This window comes from Astatotilapia calliptera, chromosome 13, assembly GCF_964374335.1.
Source record: "Astatotilapia calliptera chromosome 13, fAstCal68.1, whole genome shotgun sequence".
Classification (NCBI taxonomy): domain Eukaryota; kingdom Metazoa; phylum Chordata; class Actinopteri; order Cichliformes; family Cichlidae; genus Astatotilapia; species Astatotilapia calliptera.
The window spans coordinates 28,199,072-28,222,393 of NC_137434.1; the positions used below are offsets into that span (position 1 = coordinate 28,199,072).

Here is a 23,322-nt window from a genome sequence, read left to right on the forward strand (position 1 = left end):
TCCCAGACCAAGTAGCTCTCCAGCATCCCTGCTTCTTTGCTTATTTTCTGGTTCAGGACTCATTGTTTGGCTTGCCCGGACTCTTTATATACTTTTTGTTTCTTTTTTTGCCAAACTTCTAGACATTTACTTCCCATTTTTTCCTGGTAAACTGAAGTTCAGGTGTTGTTCTACTGGGAACAGCAACTTTGTAATGTGTTAAGGTGAGCATTTTTGTTTTTCATCGTAACTATGATAGTCAAGCCACTTCCTTGCAGAGGACAGTAAAAGCAGAGATATAAGCGCTAAGTAAATAAAATAGAATAGAATAGAATTCAACTTTATTGTCATTGCACATGCACAGGTACAGGGCAACGAAATGCCACCATTTATGCTCAAGCTCCTTAACGCACAACTAAAATACCCCAGTGTCCGCCAGAGCAAAATATAAACTGTAAAATGCTCATATGATATGATTTATTCTGGAGTCTTAAGCCATTCCATTCGCACAAAGGTCAGCACTGCTGAGATGGGTTGGAGTTGGTCAACAGCAAGAAATTGTGTGTCAAGGTTCATCAATGTTGAACACAGGGCAAAATGTCTGTGTTGATTTATTACAGCAACTCCAGTGATAGCTTAATTTTCCCTAATATTCACTGCAACTACAGAGACCCTAAAGCATCATTTTATTCAGTGTCTAACCAACCAGATTAGGTGCTTGTTATGTTGTACTCCACTCCTCCTCAAACCACACCCTCTCATATGTGTGCATTTCAGGTCTTATACATTGGAAAAGAAGTGAAAGCTCTGACATCAGAGTCTGCTGTCAACAGAGATATTTCAGCGATTCTGCAGCAGACCACACGCTATTGAATCCTTCAATATCAAGAGTGATATCCTCATCACCCAAACCAAACACATACTCATAAAGTATTTAAGAAGCCTAGTACATGCCTTTTTAAGTGGATAAAAGCTCTTACTTGTTCCCAGTGTGGTGTTGCTTGGATGGATATTGCTGCCGTTCTGCACAATCTCTGGTCTGGACTGATCGGCTGAGTCGACAGCCACGGTGGTGGACCGGAACATGGGACCAGAACCGGGAGCACTAAGGAGAGGAGGATACAAAGACCAAAGCGTTAAAAGACCGCGAGAACAGGACGCAGCAATAGATCAGAGAATGAAATAAACAGAATAAATTAAAAGAAGAGAAGAGAGAAGAGTACAAAGGAAAAAAGGGAGAAGGGAAAGAAAATGGGAAACGTAGACAAAAAGATGAAGGTAATGAGAGAAAAATGACAAAAGAAAAGATAAGGAAATCAGAAAGAGGGAGATAAAAAGAGATGGAGAGGAAAAGGTTAGAAGAAAGAAAATGCAAGGAAAAGAAAATGAGGAGACAAGAAGAATCAAATGATGAATAAGAAGAGATGTGAGGAGAAAATGAAGTGGAAACAAAGAGGAGAGGAAGCAAGGAGATAGGAGGGAAAGATTTAAAAAATAAAGGCAAAGAGGACAATAGAAATATAGATGGGAAACTGAAAGGGAAAAAATGAAGAGTGGAGGAAACAAGAAGATGAGCATTGAGGAGGGCAAGAGGAGAGTAGAGCTGAAATCCAGCTGAAAATCAATTTGGCCACGCTTCTCTTCTCTCTCCTTTTGTGCCAGGAGCCAAACTGCATTGTTGCAAATCTGAAAATGGCTATGACAGCCGATACTGATACATGTACCCACTCTCCTACCTCCCTCGCTTCCCCCCCTTCCTGACACCATGACATCCCCCTCCTCCAATCCCTCTCTCAGCAGCAAGACATCTCCCCCCCTCCCCTCTGCCCAAACATCTCCCAGTGTCACAGTGGATCAGGTCAGGAGACAACTGAGGAAGCTTCGCCCCAGAAAGGCAGCAGGCCCAGACAAGGTGTGTCCTAGGATGCTAAAGGCGTGTGCTGCTGAACTTGGGGAGCCGCTACGAGTCTTCAACCTCAGTCTGCGACTGGGGAGAGTGCCCGCCCTATGGAAGACATCCTGCATCGTCCCGGTCCCCAAAAAGAACCGGCCCAATGAGCTGAATGACTTCCGACTGGTGGCACTGACGTCACATCTTATGAAGACTCTAGAGCGGCTCTTCCTCAACTTCCTCCGACCACAGGTACAACATGCCCAGGACCCACTACAGTTTGCATACAAGGCGGGTGTCGGAGTGGAGGATGCCATCCTGTACCTCCTACACAGAGCCCACTCACACCTGGATGGGGGAAAAGGCACGGTCAGGATACTGTTTCTTGACTTTTCCAGTGCCTTTAATACCATCCGGCCCTGTATGCTTCAGGAAAAACTGAACAGGATGGAGGTGGACCCCTGCCTGGTGGCTTGGATCTCCGACTACCTCACCGACAGACCAAGTACGTCAGGCTGAAGGACATCACGTCTGACACTGTGGTCAGCAGCACAGGAGCACCACAGGGAACTGTGCTGTCCCCTCTTCTCTTCACCCTGTACACCTCTGACTTCTGCTACAACTCTGAATTATGCCACATTCAGAAGTTTGCAGACGACACAGCCATCATGGGGTGTATCTGGGATGATCAGGAAGAGGAGTACAGAAGTCTGGTGAGGAACTTTGTCGCATGGAGTCACACAAACCACCTGCAACTCAACACCTCAAAGACTAAGGAACTGGTTGTGGACTTCGGGAGGTCTAGAGCAGGTCCACTGCCGGTTCAGATAGAGGGGGAGGAGGTGGAGGTGGTCAACAAGTACAAGTACCTCGGGCTGTGGGTGGACAATAAACTGGACTGGTCATGCAACACAGAGCACCTGTATAAAAAAGCCCAAAGCCGACTGTACTTCCTCAGGAGGCTGAGGTCTTTTAACATCTGCAGGAAGCTCCTGAGGATGTTTTACCAGTCAGTGGTTGCTGGAGTACTTTTCTATGCTGTGGTGTGCTGGGGGAGCAGCACAGCAAAGGAGGACTCATCCAGGCTGGAGAAACTGATCAGGAGGGCTAGCTCTGTGGTCGGCATGAAGCTGGACACTCTGGTGACAGTGGCAGAGAAAAGGACATTAAAGAAACTGATGGACATTATGGACAATGCCAGGCATCCTCTGCACACGGCCATTAACAACCAGAAGAGTCTGTTCAGTGACAGGTTGCTTCTCCCAAAGACAAGAACTAACAGACTTAAAAACTCCTTTGTCCCACACGCCATCAGACTGTTTAACTCCTCTCTGGAGGGGAGAGGGAGGGGAAACAGGAGGACAAAGGAGGGGGGAACAACTAAGCTGTAGTGCCTCTTCACTTCACTGTGCAATACTTTTGTTAATAGTCAACGGTGCAATAGACTCAATACTTGAAATGTGCAATTCACTTGTATTTTTATTTTTATTCCTATTTATTATATTTATCCCCTTCGTATATTTTATTTATATTGTCTCTGTATTTATATATATGTGTGTGTGTATAACTCTGTAACTTCTGTCGGTGCTGTGCTTTTTTGGAAATCGAATTTCCCAGAGGAACCCACCCGAGGGATTAATAAAGTTCTATCTAATCTAATCTAATCTACAGTGAGTGGGTTCAGCCGTGCAGCGTGATTGGTCAGAAACACTTCATAGCCACTCTGAAAATACCCGTTAAGCATAACAAAATGCATTTTATTGCATTGTGACCAACGAGATTCTCAGTGATCTCTCTTTTCTTCTTTACTTGCAAGGCTGAGAGACAAACATAGGTCAGTCCAGGAACACATGAAGAAAACTTTCATGCATGGAGTCAAAAGTTGGATGTTAGATCATGTCTTCAGAGAGTATTTTAAGGCAGAGATCAATGTTCGCTTTACGTGGGCGTGCTCGGGTTGGGACTTGCAGCTTTGAGCTCAAATTGTGGATTCGTGTGCAATCGTATACATTTTGAGAAATCAATTTTTTGTGCTTGGTAGCTCGCCAGATGAACCTTTCTCATCACACGCTTTGAGCAAGAAGCAGCCAAATCTGCATCATCTGTTTTTGGACCTCTCTGTTTGTTTATCATTATTCTTACAGGATTTTTTTAAAGACAAACAGCACGTGAGCACAACAACTGTTTGGCAGCCCACTTGAGAGTCCCAGATGTCGGAGCCTCCCACTGGCACATGAACAAACAGACTGATATGTAGATTTTTCAGCAACATTAACACGCAGCTGTAAAGCAGCTCTGACAGACATAAACATGGCGGGGTGTTCCTCGTAATGGATAAGCCAGCTCACGCAAGTTCATCATTTCTACCGTCTGATGATCGTAACTCACTGCAGCTACATGAAAAGGACAGGGCTGATTTAGTAAAAGTCATTCCTGTTCAGTCGGGCGTGAGAAAGTACCCACCTCCAATATTTTGTGAGCTTCTGTTGTGATAATTGTGGTAATTTTGAGGCATATTTTCCACTCATTTTGCATCCTATCTGCTGTTTTCAACCCCTTTCTAGTAACTGTAGATATTTGTGTTAATTTTGTGCAGTCGGAAATTATATTTCAAATTAAAGCCTTAATTTGTTGGTCAACTATTTTTTCAATATTTTGATTACAGGCTTGTGTGGGGCAAACATTAGGTTATTTTTAACCACTCTGACAACTATACTGTAAACATATTGGAACAAACATAGTAACTGAACATGCATAATATTTTACGTAACACCCATAATTTGCTTCTGCAAACCCAGAACTTATCCAACACACCCACTCTGGATGTTACAATAGTACTGGACAAATGCAGCTACAAAGACACTATAGAAATAAGTACAGTGAAATTTTCCTAAATGGGTACTGCACATCTGTAAAATACTTCAAGTTAATTTAAATATAATCAGTTACACCAACTTAAAAAGGTCGAAAATTTCTGAGACATTAAAATGATTGAACTAGGTTTTTCTAAAGTATAAGTTTTGATACAGTTTTATTCAATTATGTTAGTATTTGTCACCATGCTCTTCACTCTGAAGCCACCCATGGGTATAACTACTACAACTACTGTTTAGGTCCTTAAGTTTTGTGGCGTACTGTATTTGGGTCTCACATGGTTACTTAAACACATAATTTTAATCAGATGAGGGTATACATACTAACAAGCGCAGCTATATAAAGTACTCTACAAGTTCTTGAAATATCAAAAGTTTGAATGTGTTCTCACGAGGGTCACCACATGGGCTACACAGGAAACAGGGAATGTCTTTGGACGTGAACACATGAGCAGCAGCGAGGCCAGTACGAGCGCTTTGGTGTTTGTGGATTTTAAATTGTTTTCTTGAATGAAAAAGATGTGCTCGGAGGTTAGACAAGTTTCAAAATGCAGCAGGTCAGGTTGCTGTTTGATTAGTGACATTATTATCCTGTAATAATTCACACTTTGCATATTGTTTACACAGAGTACTAAAGTAAACCAGTGGAGCTATCAAACTGAGACACAGTGTGAGGCTCTTAAATACAAGGCCATCATTAATTCACATTTGAACTTTGAATGTGTCAAGTTCACTCTGCTACCACATGACTGTACCGCACAGTGCAGCTCAAATCACATCATCAAGTTTGCAGATGACACAACAGCGGTGGGTCTCATCACTAACAATGATGAGTCTGAATACAGAGAGGAGGTACAACACCTGGTGGACTGGTGCCAGAGCAACAACCTGTCTGTTCAGGAGACTAAAGAGATGGTTGTTAACTTCAGGAAGACACCCCACTGCACATCAATGGATCTGCTGTTGAGTTGGTCAACAACGGGAAGTTCCTGGGTGTGCACATATCAGATGACCTCTCCTGGAACCTGAACACCACCACCATCACTGAAGAAAGCCCAACAACATCTTCACTTTCTCAGAGGCTGAACAAGGCCAGTCTCCCTCCTCACGTCCTCACATCTTTTTACCGGGGAACCATTAAGAGCGTTCTCATTCCTCACTATCCAGTACGGGAACTGCACTTTCGCTGAAAAGAAGTCTCTGATAGTGAGAACAGCAGAGAGGATCATTGGAGGCCCTCTCCCAATCATTTCCTAGCTCATCATCAAACACATCATCCGATGTGCAATCAGCATAGTGAATGACACTTTCCACCCCTCACATGCACTGTCCTCCCTTCTTCCATCTGGCAGACGGTTTCACAACATCAAAACCATAACGGCCAGACACTGCAAGAGCTTCTTCCCCCAAGCAGTCAACTACCACCAAAGGGCCGATAAACATAAACACTTTTACAAACAAACACTTTGACAAACATAAAGATCTCTACAAACATTTTTACAGTACTCACCAGAAGACTCAATAATAACAACACAAACTTTCACATCTACATTATGCTACACTTGCACATTTTACATCTTTCACATGTCTTCGTCTTGTCTTGTCCACAATATCCTGACCATAACTTGAACATAGTATTCAATACCAACATCTCACTTTACTGTAATTACACATGATCACTTTGTATTGTCTTTTGTCCGTGTTTATTATGCATAGATATAGTTAGTATTAGTACCTTTTCATCTTTTTCATTTTACTTAAATATAGTGAGTTATTAATTTTTTGTCATTTCTAGTTTTATATCCCCTGTAGATATATTTTGATACCCTTATAAATGCACCATGGGGGGCTTGGGGTGAAATGGCATTTCGATAGATACACTCTATACTATATATATTGTTGTATTGACAATAAAGATCTTGAATCTTGAATCTTTTCCCGCCATCTATTCTGGAATGAGCATTGTCACAGTTTTAAGTCCTGTGTGATGATGAAGCAGAAGACAAACTAAGTGTGGACAGATTATTAATAATATTAGTCTGATAATGTGATTTATTTAGCTTAAAAGATAGAATAAGTTTGAGATTAACCTCATGCAGGACAAATGTACTTATTTATGAGCAATTTTCCAAACTTCTTATAAACATAATGGAAAAAAAATTGTATTTGATAACATTTAATATTACAATAATGGATTACACAGAACTGGGCAATAAATGTCATTACACTAGATGTCTTTCTGAAAGTGCTGTAACTACGTTTAAGGAAGTACGTCCTTCACTGTTATCTTCTTTAGTGCCATGTAGCAGGACAAAGCAAAGCAGCTACCTTAACTCTACTCCCACAGAATGCAATACAATGCAAAACACCTTGAGGTGACTGTTGTTGTGAATTAAATTCAGTAACAACTGAATTTCATTTTTAGCTTATTCAGTAGTCCATCTAGTTTTTTTCCTCTAAATCTGCTGCTTGGTGCTGGTGGAAATGGTACTCCTGAGAGCTGGAAAGTGAACCAAAACTATCAATCTTCTTGGTCATAAAACAAAAAAAACAAAATAGATTTTTTTTATTCATGCTCTGTGGGGCTGAAGAGAAAGGCAAGAGAAAGGCAGATGTGGACATTGTACTCTTTTCATCCCATTGAAAAACTACAGCTTGAAGTCCTAAAAAAGACTTTAAAAGATAAAGAAAAACACAATGTTTAACAGTTTCACTGATTTTTGGAAAACATATTTTTTTACCAAGTCGATTTTGAAACATATTCCATAAAATATAAATGGAGCAACTGATACAATTGAGCTTTTTACACATAAAATATAATAAATGGGTTGAAAGGAAAGAAAGAACTTATGGATGCTACTAACCACTCTCCCGTCCTCCTGTCTTCATGCTGATTGAGTCTCCTCAGCACTCTCTCCTCTCTCTTCTCCTCCCTGCGCCTCCTCTGCCTCCTGCAGGCCAGTGCTCTGTAAAACTCCCTCTGTTTCAGCTCCTTCAGTCGCTGCAGGACAAGCAGAGTGATTAACAGAAGCAGATGCGGTCGTATCAGGGCTGCATTAAAAAGGAGATGTAAGAGGTCAAATGGATAATGCATTAAAAAGATGAATTTAAATGTTTAATTTGTGAGGTAAGTGGGTGGAGTTATCAGTCTTGTGTATTTGCTTTGTCTGTAAGCGTGTGTGTGTGCATTGTTTGTGCATGTGTGTCTATATGCACCGTCTAAGTCAGCCAGTGTCAGCTTTAGTAGAGTCCAGACCAGCTTAATTCACTTATTGAGCTCTGTCTGCAAGCTGTCTGCTGACCGGAGATACTGATACAGTGTGCGAGTGTCATTTGTGCCCGTGTGTGTGTGTGCCTATGTGTGTGTCACAAATAATAATAATGATAATAATATACCTGTGGGTTCACATCTCAAATAGACAGATGACAAGAGACAGACAGCGAGGCGGGCGGAGACACCAGCAAATAGATAAGCAGACATAAATAGACAGACAGATAAAACATGGAGGCAGGCAGGGAGACAGACGGACAAACAGAGGCACAAAGAGACAGGCTGGAAGACAGGCACTGTGGGGTTTGTTAAAGTTTGTTATGTAGCCTGTGATTTTTCATGGAAGGTGTACATACAGTGTGAAGGGTGGACAGAATGACAGGAAGCCTCACGGTAGACCATAACAACGCGACAAACTAGGACTGAATCAACACCGTTAGCACATCGTCAACCGTTAAACTGTGAAACATGTAGACTGGTTTACAGCATATCAATATAAATACGAACATTTAAAAAAAACAACCCAACACGTGATAGTTTCCTGCAATACCGATGATGTTGCCTATTAACCTGAGGTGGAATGAAGGCTATGTCTCTTTTGTGCAAACTGAGCCCAAATGCTCTTTTTTTGCTAACATTTGAGTGATTATAGCATCATATTTTTTAGCACTGATTTAGGCCACATTCATTCATAACACACACATTTACTGCTTACTTTTGAACCTATTTTTAACAACCTTTCACACACTTACAGGGAAATTCAGGGGATTCAAGGGAAATTTGGGGTTATGTATCGTGCCCAAGGACACTTTGACACTTTGTGGAATAGAGCCAGTGTCCTTCCAGATGGTCAAGCTGCACAAACTCCTAAGATACATTCATTCAGGTGAGCCCTACATACCAAATCATATCATAGAATGGAGACTACAATAATAGAGCCCTTGAAAAAGTATTTGCCCTCTTTCTGATTTTTTTCTTGCATATTTGTCACACATGTTTCAGATCATCAAAACATTCAATATCATATACAGATAATTCACATGATTAACTGATTATCCACATTTTCTAAGAAACTAACTTACATTTCATCAGCCACACCATGCTCAGATTAATGTTAGACCTTTTGAATAAATAACTCACTTAAATATAACCTGTCTGACAAAATGAAGTACACTATCAGATCAAAAAGCAACACATCATGCTGTGATGTAAAGAAACAGATGAGAAACAAAGCCATCCATCGGTCTGGAAAAACATTATAGAGCATTTTATAAGGCTTTGGGACTCCAGTGAACCACGATGAGAGCCATTATCCACAAATGGAGTAAACAGTGGGACAGTGGAACAGTGGTGAACCGAGTTGCTGGCCGACCAAAATTACTCTAAGAGCGCATCAACAACTCACCCAGGAGGTCACAAAGGAATCTAAAGAAAACATCCAAAGAGCTGCAGGCCTCAGTTGTCTCAGTCATGAGTTCATGAGTCAACAATAAGAAAGAGAGTGGGCAAGAATGGCATCCATGAGTTCCAAGGCAAAAAACTCTTTTGGGAAAATATTTAGTGGACTGAAAAGACAAAAGTCGAATCTTTTGGAAGGTTTGAGACCCGTTACATCTGGTGTAAAACTAACACAGCGTTTTAGGTCATACAAACAGTCAAACATGGCGGAGGTAGTGTAATGGTCTGGGGCTGCTTTGCTTCTTCGGGACCTGGCGACTTGCTGTAATTGATGCAATCACAAATTCTGATGTCTAACCATCAGTTTCAGAGTCATTACCAGTTGCTGCAAACATTTGATTACAGTTCTTGCAGGCAAGGGTGGCACAACAATTTATTAAGTTTAGAGGGCAGTTACTTTTTCACACAGGCACTTTTAGATACCGGTTTTTTTTTCTCTGAATAAATGAACTGATCATTTAAAAACTGCGTTATGTATTTATTTGTGTTTAATATCAAAATGTGTTAGACTAACATGTTCAGATCATCAAAGAAAGATACAAAAATAAGAGATTAAGAATCACAGCATTATACATGCTCTACAACTATCTAGGAACATGAAAGTCGTGCATTGCGAACAGTAGAACCTCTTGGAGTCTTAGGATGATGCATGATGACATTTTTCATCCAAATTTCATGTTGTCACATTTAGCTGAATACAGTTTGAGTGATAAACAAAAATAAGCTATTTCCAAAAACAGAAACATGATATTAACAGATTTTCTGGTATTTCCCCTGTTTGTTTTCAGTAATTAATTTGCCCTGTGGTACACAGCAAGATAATGAAATCAGAGGAATTTCCATGTACTTTACATTGTGTCAGCTGGGATACTGAAGCGTCATTACTCAGATGTGAAGCTATCAACCAATGCATAGTGTTTATAAAACAAACACCTCCCTCCACTCCTAGCATCATGTAGCAAATTCCTTTTTAAAAATATATATTAGTCTTACTGCTGTATTAGCAGCATTTTTAAATTAGACATCTCCTTTGTGTGAATCTTTTTTGTGAATATTTCTAAAGGGAGCCCTGGTTCAAGGGATCCTTATGCTTAGTATTCATCTACAATCCAAGGTTGCATTTATTTCCTCCCATGCTGATATTGTTATGTAGTGGAAATGATGCTGACCAGGTGAACTGTAGATAAATCACTGCTGGCAATAGCAAACAGGGAATAACAACTTACCCCAAACATAATGTAATCAATTGGAGTGTTTCACTACACTACACCATATAGAACATGAACAATAGATTTGAAATTAAAGATCCACATCGAACAGTACAGTTTGTATACAAAGGGCTACTGTATCTAGAAAGTTCATCAGCTGTAAAGCATTGGCCGAAAGTCGGTAGTTTCACCTCGAGGATTATTGTTTCCTTTAAGATTCACAGTGCTGGAGTGCAGAGCACACACAAAAAATGATGTGTCACCTTTCTGCTACTGACAGGTCTCACTGTTTAATTTATATATTTTATAAGATAAAAAAAAATATGTCTCTGTAAGCAGCATATATAGGATAAACTGTGGATGGTTGTTTTTCTCAGTCTGGCTCGTTTCATCTGTCACAGCAGCACATCAAGCGCTGGTGACGTAGCCCCTCTGCAAACCACTTCATTTCTAAAAGAAAATGGGACCGTGACTGACCGTGAACCAAAAGATGGGCAGCTTAGCCGAGTGTGTGCAGGCTAGAGAATATTAGTGCTGGAAAATCCATTTCCTGCAAGTGTTGCAGTCTCGAACAATATGCCCTAAATGCTCCGCATCCTCAAGTAAACCTAATAACTCTGACACACAGCTAACTGTGAAAAATATTATGCCTCTTTCATCACTTGCAAGTGAACAAATGGTAATTGCAGCAAATACATTCCTCCCAGCACCTATAATTTTGTAAACACCCAAACAGCTGCAAGTTCTCAGAGTTGCCTTCCTCCACATCTCTCTTTTTTACATCCAACTGAAGAGAGAAAAATAATGAGAGAAGAATGTTGCAGCAATGCGACAATTTCACATATTTAGTTCAGGTAATCAGGCTGCATTATTGATAATCTTTGTGTTTTTATTTAATTAGGAGAATTTGTACTGTTGATTTTTAACCTAAAATGACCCTGTTTGCCTATTATTGGCTTTATAGATTTCATTTAATCTTTATGTCTTACTCTATAGAGGTATAGACTTCGGAATATCTTCATGAGGAATGTCTATGCATGCTGGTTAGTCAACCACAAGATTAAAACCACTGACTAGAGGATAATAACATCGATCACCTCATTACAATGCAATGTCCTGCTGGGAAATCTTGGGAAATAATAGGACTGAAAGCTATATTCTCTTGGGTGAAAGTCCAGCATCTGACTTACGCCATTGCACCTTCCTCCTCTGGACTTTGCTTCTTATCACAATTTACTAACTTGAAACCTGACACTTCAATGTGTAGATTTATGAGTAACCAACACACGTGGAGCTCTTTGGCATTGATTCTCCAAGCCTTTGAACTCTGCTACAGTAACGAACACCATTTTTCCAAATGAAATTTCCTCATTTGGTGTTTTGTTGATGATGGAAAACACATTAGTCTAATGTCTTCCTTAAGTCTTCAATGCAATTCTAGTGACTGTTTCTAGGATACGATTCACATCATTTTCAAACTTATCAAATATGTGACCTCGTACCCTATCGATATGATTACTGTCATCCTAGAAGACACTAGAAGAAATGTATCATCATATGATGAACGTGATCACTCAGAACATCTTTGTATTGATTTGTGTTGACCTTTTCCTCTAAGAAGACCCAAACCATATCGCCCCACCATCAACTATCTGTACATATAAAGTAAAACTGATGACTGCTTTTGCCCAATAAAATAACTTGTATATATTAAACATTGATTATTTCAGTGTTTACTCTTACTTTTTTATATTATTTTCTTTCTCTCTTTCTCAAGTGCAAATGGCCCGTGGATGATATGTATAAAATCCAATATAACATTATACAATTTTGGAGGGGCATAATACTGATATACAGTGGGCTGTGTCATCAGATAAAACCGCCATGCATTATGTGAAAAAAATCAATCGTTAATGGATTTTAAAAAAAGAGGAGAAGAATATTTGTTTTTGGCGAATCTTGTAAGTTGAATATCTGACTGGTTGTGATACTTAATCACATTGATACGAAAATCATTTTTAAAAAATCTAATGCTGCCATAAAACAGTTGTACTTATTGATTTGTAACATCAGCCACAATAGTCTAACACACACGAGCTGTGTAACTGTTAAAGGGGCAACAGTTTTAAACAAACTATCTAAATTTCTGCTTCAGATCTCTTGGTATACATATATAAAGTATATGAATTCAAGAACTGTAACAAGGACCTAATATAAACTCATTTTAAACTTTATTAGGTACACCTGTTCAACTTCTTGATAATGAAAATATCTAATGAGCCAATCACATGGCAGCAACTGAGCAATTCAGGACAGGGGATGAAATGTGATTTAAGTGACATTAAGTGTAGGCGGTCGGAGTATTTCAACAATGGCTGATCCACTGGATTTTCACACACAACCAGCTTTAGGGATTACAGAAAACAGACCAGATAGAGAAACTCTACAGTGAGCGGCAGTTGTCTCGGTGGAAACACCTTGCTGATGTCAGAAGTCAGAGGAAAATAGCCAGACAGCATTTACCTGAGAGAGGCAACAGCAACTCGAATAACCAGTTACAAGCAAGATATGCAGAAGAGCATCTCTGAATACACGACAACCTTGATACTGATGGCTTTCAGCAAGAGAAGACCACAACAGGTGCCACTGATGTGGGCTAAACAAAGGTAACTGAGGCTACAGTTCACACAGGCTCACCAAAATTGGTCAGTAGAAGACTGGGAAATGCTGCTTCATAGGAGGAGTCTGGATTTATGTTGCAACATCTGGATGGTAGGGTAAAAACTTGGCATAACCAGCATGAAAACCTAAAGCCATCCTGCCTTTTATCAGTAGTCCATGCTGGTGATGGTGTAATGGTTTGTGGGATACTTGCTGCACGTACCTCCCTTTGAGCCTCTTAGCACCAACTGAGCATCGTTTGAACTCTACAGCCTGCCTGAATGTTGTTGCTGACACTGTCCGTTCCTTCAAGATCATAGTGTGCCCATCTTTTCCAACAAGATGTAATGCACCATGTCACAAAGCTTAAGTAATCTCACACTGGTTTCTTGAACAGCACAATGAGTTCACTGTATTTCAGTGGCCTCCAGAGTAATGGGACCTCAGTCCAATAGTGCACCTTTGGGATGTGGTGGAACGGGAGATTCTCATTATTATCATACAGTCACAAATCTGCAGCAACTGTATTACGCAATAATGAAAACGTGGACTAAAATATCTCAGCGATGTTTCCAGCACCTTTGTGAATCTATGTCATTAAACTTTAAAGTAGTTCTGAAAGCTAGAAGTGTGTGCCTAATAAAGTGTCTGTTGTGTGTAATGTTGTTGAATACGAATATATTTAAAAAGTAGATCAAAACGTATATTTCAACACACATAAAGTTGTTCAAACTTCTGGTTTCTTCTCTTGAGTGTGTGCTTTCCCTCTCGCTCTCTACCACAGAGAGCTAATTACTGTAAACTCAGCTTTTTTATTTTTGTTTTTGCTTTTTTTTTTTAGCACCACTTGGTCAAAAAATGCTTTGATACATTTTCTCTGCTCATCACAGAGGAAAGAAAAACCCGGGCTTTATGGTTTGATGTTCTGCTTGCTTGTCTTGTTTGCCTATATGTTCTACTGCTGTGCGGTGTGTGGGCCAGACCATCAGGTCAGCTGCAGACGCTTTGGCCCAGTGTTTCACCCATAAAACTAAACCTTTGGGGGCCCTTGTTCCATATGCATCTTTGCTTCGTGCCACTCAACATTCCCACCAGCGTACTGTTCACTAATCCACTCACACATTCTCGGTACTGATGAAACTGACTTCCAGAGCTCACGGTCGTCTTTGTGTTGGTATTTTTATGTTAATTTCATGTTTTTTGTTAAAATAAATTAGTATTTACTGGCCTTCACCCTGTGTCTCTGTCTCTTGTCATGGCTTCTGAGCTGAGGTCTTGGCAATTTGCATATATTAAGAACATTATTATCCATATTAATCACATTATAATAGTGGGTTACCAAACAACGGGCTTTGCCTAGTGCTACTCTGTCACCATGTCCACTCCGAGTAAAAAAAAAAAAAAGAAGCTAATCCTGTCATAATGTAACTGTCAATTCTTCCATGAAATGAATCAGAAGTGCTGCAATTTTTAGTCATAGTGGTCATGAGGATGGATACGGTTCTGTGTTAGTGGGATTTTGTAGACCACAGCGAGTGTGCCGTGTGTCTGAAATCAGACTCGAGTGCTTGTTGTGGCACTGGGATGTAATAAATCCATGACCTTGGTCTGGAAGGTTTAAGGTGTTCTGTGGCAGGATAAACCAGACCTCTTGGTGCCTTGTTAAGGTGGCATGACTCACCTGCCTGTGGTGATGGTCGTAGGAGTTGATGTGGTTGTCAAACTGTTGGTGTCTCAGATACTGCTTATCGCAGAGCTCACAGTAAAACCTCGAGTCCCCCTCCTCCTACCGAGAGACAAAGGTGAGAAGGAAATCAGACAAGGAGAAAGGAGTGAAGTCTTAATATGAAAATATCATTTCTTATATTGTGTCTGTGTGGTGACCTTGGGAGTTATTGCTCCATTAACAAGACATATGGCTCTTTATTCTCAGTTTATGATGATTTTTTATTAGAAAAATATTCATTTTTTAAATGGTACTTTTTGAAGCATGAAGCATATTATTTTCTTTATTTCATGTGCAAAAGGATTCTGGTTAGTGCAAAGGGAGTACAGTGTGAAAAAAAGGAGGAAAAACAAAGATGAAGCTGTATCACACAAAGTTTCTTTCCAGATTAATTTTCAGCAAACTATCACAGTTTTATCTCTTTAAAAGTTTGGCTATAGCTTCCTCCTATACACACTTTTCCCTTTGGACTTTTGAAAATTAAGAACAGACTTAAATCATTCTTTTTAATAAAGCTTGTAATTAGGGCCAAATCAAACTCAGACTTTCTGTGATACACAGACCATTTCTTTCCCACCCTCCTCTATTATAGGCGTTTGTACACCATCTCTGCATGTCATAAAACTGTGTCTTCTCTGTCCCAGGCCAGTGTGTGTTCTGTTTCCCTGTGCCTTTTTTTTTTTCTTCTCACCCCCGAGCTGGTCAGGACAGATGTTTGCCCTGCTTGTTCTGCAGAGGTTTTGTTCTGTTAAAAGGGAGTTTTCCTCTCCCTCTGTGTAGTACTTGGTCACTGGGAGCCATCTAATTGAAAACCTACTGGGTTTCCATACTGGTTGTCTGTTTTTCTGTGCTGGCCCTGTAACAGGCTGGTGACCTGTGCAGGGTGTACCCTGTCTCTCGCCCTATCATAGCTGGGATACACTCCAGCAGCCCATGACCCTGAATTGGATAATCAGAATAGAATGGATGGATGAAGTGAAATGAACTAACTGAATGCATTGACTGGATATTGAAACCTTGACTCTTCAGTATGTCCTTTGACATCATGGTATCTTGAACCCTGGCAGGAAGGTGAGGGTGAAAGACGAAGGACCCCCCAGGTTTATACAGTAGCAGCCTGTCACTGACAAGAGTAGAAACCCTACCTACCCTATCATACCTTGCTTTATCATCTATTTTAGACGGGACCATAAGTTTCTAAATGAATATCATGGTATAATGCACAAGACTTGCAACCAGTGACTGAGACTGTAAACTCTTCTTAAACTGTTACTCAAGTCATAGTCTGAGTGAAAAGTGAAGTCTTATTCTCAAGGTCTTCTTTACAATTGGACTTCTTTTGTGCAACAAGAGAAGTCACCCGAGTGCTGGTCATTAGAGATAATGCAGATCAGAGATCTTTTCGATTTGTCTATGTGTGCTGACCGTAATGAATTTTAGGTAATGGTTTTTCTGTGTAAACACTCTGCTTATTACAGAATAAGAAAAAAGATTTGTAAACCCTCTAATATATATTTTCTACATATCTCCAACAAACATGAACTAAACTTCACCAGATCTGCACACAAGTCCTCAAAGGCAATAAAGAGAACCCAATTAAACAAATGAAATGAAAATATCATTACTGGTGATTGTATTTTTCTGGGCTAGATGACATTTTAAAATACGTAACACTATTCGGATCACAAGGCATGCAGCTTTTAAAAAATGTAGAGTTTGTTAAATTAGATTGAAAATAGTCATTCTCACAATATCCCAACAGAAATTACAAACAATACTTATACTAAAGCACTGTAAAGTATTAACTAGCTAATATGTTTTTTGTATTCAAATCATCTGATCAAGATGTTAAATACAATGCATAAATGTATGTGAAGGCCCTGAAGGTGTTTTGAGAGAAATAGCTGATTACAAAGACGTAGATTGTTATGCAAAACCAAACAAACTAACAAAGCCTCAGAGTTACACAGAATGTTTTTATTTTCATCTTATTGCACAGGATAAAAAATAAATATATAAACTTTAAGGACCTTCGGGCTACATGATTTAACTGTGGAAAAGCCCAGTTTGCATGATGAACACTTTTAGTGTTGATACCCTTAAGGAATTTGACTTCTGCCAAGTGGAATTTAAAATACAGATGTTTTTCATATTGCCATTTTCACATAAAGAGGACCAGTGATGCTCATTTTCATATCCTTTATGTAATCTTCAGGTCTGCTACAGTAGCTTTGATTCTCATTGTTCAAAATCAAGGAGTATTTTGATGTTATTATCTGCACTGATGCAGCCACTTTTAGTTTATGCCCTGTCTGTAGCAAGGTATTTTAGCATCCTTTCCTCTTCCTTTAAGCCAGCCTTGCCCCTTATTAGCACAAGGATTGAATGTGCCTACAGCCAGGGCTGTGTGCTTCAGAGGAGCATATAAGGGATATCCCATCTGTCTGATGTCTTACAGGTCCAAGCTTACAAAAAATGAGCATTTAGCGCAGTCTGAAACCTTTTCGCTCACAGGGATCAAATGCACATACAGTGACTTCAAAATGTGGCAATGTTTAATATGAGCATTCCCAATTCTAACAGTAAATAGTTAACAGAAAATAATAAAATAATAATAAAAGCACTTTAGCTGTGCATTTTGTAAAGTGTAAATGTCTCTTATGACCATGTCTAAAGCAGATTTACCTCATATACTCTTTCCTTATCGAAGAAAAAAGAAGAGAAGACAGAAACAAAACTGCATTAAGCCGCCTGCTGATTAAATTATTAGTCATAGACTCGAAAAATCAGTTCACAGCCATTTAGATTATGTAAAGAAAAATAAAATCTGACTTATCAGATAAAGATGGAAAAGTACATTTCAAAGTGTGTTTGCATATTTATAAATCGTGATTTTGAAAGTTGGCCATAGGAAGCAAGATGAAAACAAAATGTGTTTGTGGAAAATCCCTCTGTGTTGGCTGGAGTGGTAAATTACAGCCATAACCAGTATCGGTTGTAAAATGCGTTTATGGGGATGTGTATTCATCATACTCAAGCTTTTAATTTGTTACCTGTCATATTGTGTGTGCGTGAGTGTTTGTGTGTGTGTGTCTGTGTGTGTTCATTGTTGAGTTTGTCATTTGGAGTGATGCTGTCTCTATTGCTTCCGATGGCTAATGGGCCCTTCAATCACAATTATTGATCAGCAATCTGAGTGTCTGAGTGAACACACACACACACGAGCTGATACACACCCAAATATACACGCACAAAAAAAACACACACAGTTTTGCAAACCCATATGTGATAATTTCTCTTTATACAGAACATACAGAAGTGTGTCTAAAGCCCACGTGCTTTCACAAATGCAATGCAAGATTTTAACACGCACGCACACACGCAGACACACACATTCTCCATTAATGGAAGATTGATTTATCTTTTAAAGCAGGGAAAACTCAATCTGTGACACGACCTTCAGTGGAGGTCTGGGTACTCGGCTGTGTGTGTGTGCGTCACAGATTGCATAAGTTGGAAAATTCCAACTTTTTGTCTCTAAAAATCGAGAAGCTTCCTGAGCACTGTGAGCATTGTGAAGAGGTCTGTGGGAGAGGAGGGGCCAGAGACAGAAAGACAAAGACAGAAAATGTGATAGAGGACAGACAGAGACAAACAGAAAGCCTGTGACAAAAGCAGAGGGGAAACGCAGACAACCTCCCTTAATCCCTCAACATCCCAGAACGGCTGCCATCCTCTGCCATTACCGCAGGGATCTCCTCCTTTACTCAGCATTAGCTCATCAGAGAAGTGATTACCGTAGCTACCATAATTCCATTAACTAACGAATTTATGTTGCATTATTCTATTACACAACGAAACATTACATTTGCATTATTTAATCAAAGACGGCATAGGTTTGCATTATGTCATTAAAGATGTCGTTGGGTTGCATTAAGCCCGCTGAGGATGGGTTTCCATGTCCATTACACATGACTTGCTGGATAGTTTGGAAATTGCTGCTCAGTAAACTCAAATTAAAACACATTACAGTTTAGAAGCTTTTGGTGCACTGCTGTGCAACAAAATAAAGATGTTTTCTTGCTGTTCTTTGAAAATCGCATTCCTTTTTTAAAATTTTATTTTATTTTGTTTTTTTACTTCAGTTGTGGGAGAGCTTTGTGGAAGAGTTTGGGAAATTGTCTGACCTGTAGAGTGAATGAATTTTTTAAAACCCTTTGGACAAACTCAGATGCACAGTTGTGAGGAGAAAAAGTAACCTCCCAAATCCACACTACATCTTACAAGCACAGTTTTCAGTGTGAAAAACAATTTCTGAATAGCTGCTTAGTCAGACCACATGTATTTAAAAAAAAAAAAAAACTCAGCTAACTGAAGTAGAGGTGAGTCACGACATATCAGTCAATCTCCAAAAGCTGGTAAACAACTGCATTTAAAAATACAGATGTGATGCTGGCTGCTGCATTCCCTGCTTTAATTTCCAGTTTATTTCAGTGCTCAGGTGTTTGGTTCATGAGAGAATGAGCATAACATCTCACTGTTCTGCCTTGTGACCTAAGTGGGTGATTGGTAATTCATCCAACTGTGTCTGTTCAAGCATTACTCAAACATTATTCAGTTGCAGATGAGTTTGAAGAGACTTAAGTAAAAGTAGCTGCAGTAACATTGTCTTGGCTGTTTGACTCTCTATGTCTTTACACACCACTGTGCATTTAAATATTACTTATTATTAATCTCTGGCTCTCTTCCATAACATGTTTTTTGTCCTGTCTTTCTCCCATTATCCCCAAACCGTGGCGAACGATGATGTCCCTCCATGAGGCTAGTGCCTTGCTGTTAAAAGGGAGTTTTTCTTTCCGACTGTCACCAAGTGCTTGCTCATAAAGGGTCATCTGATTGTTGGGGTTGACTGCATTATTGTAGGGTCTTTACCTTACAAAATAAAGCGCCTTGAGTCAACTGTTGTTGTGATTTGATGCCATATGAATACAACTGAGCTGAAACTGAATTGAATAAATCTGTTTTCCCTTCATGAGACACCAGGAAAAAAAGAAAAGAAAAAACAGGGAATTCACTTTCAATCACTTTCACCAAATTTACTAAATCATATAACTAAATAGCATATTTCCATACTTCTGTGTGGAGCTTACATGCTCTCCCTGTGCTTGCAGGGGTTCTCTCTAGTTGCTCTCACATTTTAATACATGCATATTTGGTTAATTGGTGATTAGTTCACTCGGAATTGGTCACAGGTGTGAATGTGAGCATGAATGGTTGTCTGTCTCCCGTGCTGGCTCTACGATAGACTGGCAACCTGTCTTGTGTACTGGACCCTATCCTAGTGTAGAAGCCTGAATTGGATATGCAGTTAAAAAGATGGATGGAAACGCAAAAGCAACTCTGATGGACCTTCATCTTATCAACATGCCAATATGAACCTATTGGCTAGTCTGTTGACTTGATTTTCTGGGTACAACTCCCAGTTTTTATGGATTCTGGTCTAGCCACAATAATACAGAACATGCATTATATCTATACCCAATGATGAATGTCCAATTCTTTCATTTCTAATTCTTTAAAATGGAAATTGATGCTTTCAAGATTGTATTTTGGTACTTGCGTGCAGCCAAAGCATGTTCAAACATGATTGCTCACGAGAAATAACAAAAAAAACTAGAAGACTTCTGGTACTGAAGATCTTGTCCCTTGGTTACAAATTCTACATATTTATATGATGATATCTGATTATATAGACATTAACAAGAAGTCAATAGGTAAATTATAAATAAGATACAACCGTTAGATGCAGAGCAACATGAGCATCCTCTTGATTTCATGATTCTGGACACTTGACTAATGTTGAAAGGTTGGAATGAAGCTATTAGAAGAAAAGATAACTTTCTCCATAGACCTACAGACAGCTGGTATACATTTGTCTGAATTTGAGTTTCCTTTTTCATATTATGAAACCAAAACAGGGCTCATATCTGCTTGCAGATGCAGAATTGTCTGTTATGTCTTGTTACTGTAATTGTCAACATCTGATTAGACCTGAGTGTTTCATCTTGACTCCTCTGCTTTTTTTTACATTTCAAGTTGAAGAAAATATATGAAAGAAATAGAATATAAAGCATCAAATAGTCCACATTTTGCCCCGCTCAACTCAATATCTTGAAATGTTTTACTTTTGGTGAAACAAAGCTGTCGGCTGTAACTAATTTGATTTTCGATGTCTTGTAACTGGCTTGATAAGTCTGATGTGTGAAGTGAAGCCCCTCTGCAGCTTTTTTCCTGCCTCGCATGCTCACTGAGCTGCTCCTGTAAATGACTTTCTTACTGACAGATTTCTCTTCCTCTGTCTCCCTCAGGGTTATGTTCTTTCTCCAAGCTTGTACTTTCTTAACACTAATGACAAACCACAGTCAGGATGTAGATAGACTCTTTTATCAGGTTTAAGGGAATAAAAAGGAGAATATTGATCATTTTATGCTGCCCATGGTGTGGCTTAATCATCACTTTAATGCACTAAAAATTAGGGACAAGGTCAAAACATTTTTCAAAAAAAAAAAAAAAGGAGAAAGAAATGAAAGAAAGATGAATTATTGAATATTTTCTGTCAGTGTATGAAGAAAAAGACGAGATCTGTAGGAAATGCTGCGGCATTTGTTCACCTTTATACTGACTGAGCTCTTTAAATGTTCTTTCACTGCTTATAATGAATACCGGCTGATGTGACAACTAGGTGATAAGTAGCCTGGAAGGTTAGCAGCATTCAATAAGAAAAACTGAGTCAACCTTTTAAAGAGCATGCAGCAAGGAAAGATGAAGTCACTGCTCACTACTAGTAAGGCCTCTGTGTAATATCTCAGAGTGCCAAAAGTCAATAAAATATGTAATATAAGTAAATATGAGGTTACTTTATTACCACCGACCAAAGAATGCCACATTTTTTATTGATCATCTTTTCAAAGGGCCACATGGAGCTATTGACTCGTGCGCTGTTATTTTGTGTCTTTATATTAAACGCAGTTATAATTTTCTTTGCATTTGATCCGTTTTATTCATGTGTGGTTTTGGCAGGTTTTTTTCATCATTACATCCCTTCTGGAAAAATAAAGGCTTGCAATAAAAAAGGAAAATCAAATTCAGTTAAATGGTACTGTTCTCGTGTGTGTGTCAAGTGTGTGTAGTCGGAATAAGTATGTTCTAATTGCAAGAAGAAGGAAACATGGTTCACCATTTTATCAAATGTACCAGTCTCCAAGAAGGACCTATTATATTATATTATATTATATTATATTATATTATATTATATTATATTATATTATATTATATTATATTATCTGTAGGTTCTGGTCTTCTAGAGGGGAAATAAGCATTTATTAATTTGTTGTGAGAACATCCAGGCCTTCACATTATGGCAGACCAGCTCTATTACATTTTAGAAACTAACAGACTCAGTTTTAGAGCTACAGAAATGTATTTTGCCTTCAGTGGATAAATATAAAAACCCTTCCAATTTAAGGCTAAATATGAGAGTTTCAGTCCCTTTATTTCCTCCATGAGTCTTCAATTGATGAGTGCTTTGTAAGGTCTGGTAGTCCAGCGAATATTGTCCCTTGTTCATTTACTGGAGATTGGAAATGGTTCAAGAACAGAATGACCCGTCCTGCCAGAAGATGTACAGACAAGCTCATGTACATATAACTGAAAACTGAATTGGTTGCTCTTTGAAAATAACAGTGTTTGTTTAAGGGAGGTAAGCTGATTTAGAAAGAAAGAAAGTAAACATAGTATTTGCAGTAAAGGTCTTTTTATAGCCTTGATGCTATTCTATATGAATTAAAGGCAACCTATTTGGATCAGGTCCAGGTATGTATTTCTTTTGTTGGACAGAGCAGCTTTGCATGCCCTCCAAGTCATCCAAGTCTTTTTAGCTCCACCCTCCCTCAAAGCCAACTTCCTTCCAAACAGCTCTGCTCTGTATGATATCATGCAAAACCAAGAATAAAATTCTATATATAAATAAAATGCATATGCTCATCTCATTATTTGAAACTATGGCCACCTTTAACATAAACATCCACCATTATAAGTATGTAATATATAAGAAAAGTAAAAAAAAAAACCAAACAAACAGTTGTTTAAAAGAAAGCTCTCCTGATATTGGGACTGATAAAAATGCCAGTGTTGTGTTTGAATCTTTGTTTACCCCAATAATCAAACCAGCAAAACGACTTTCAGATTCATTCTTT

General features: G+C 39.1%; 1 protein-coding gene across 1 annotated transcript in view; it reads right to left on the minus strand.

Moving 5' to 3' along the window:
• The window catches only part of LOC113035419 (uncharacterized), a 90,133-nt gene that overhangs the window by 6,027 nt on the left and 60,784 nt on the right, over positions 1-23,322 (minus strand). The window contains exons 2-4 of the mRNA XM_080287860.1: positions 15,023-15,127; positions 7,608-7,744; positions 960-1,084 (exon numbers count right to left, since the gene is read on the minus strand). Of these exons, the coding sequence (XP_080143986.1) occupies positions 960-1,084; positions 7,608-7,744; positions 15,023-15,127 (367 nt within the window). The remainder of the gene's footprint in view (positions 1-959; positions 1,085-7,607; positions 7,745-15,022; positions 15,128-23,322) is intronic.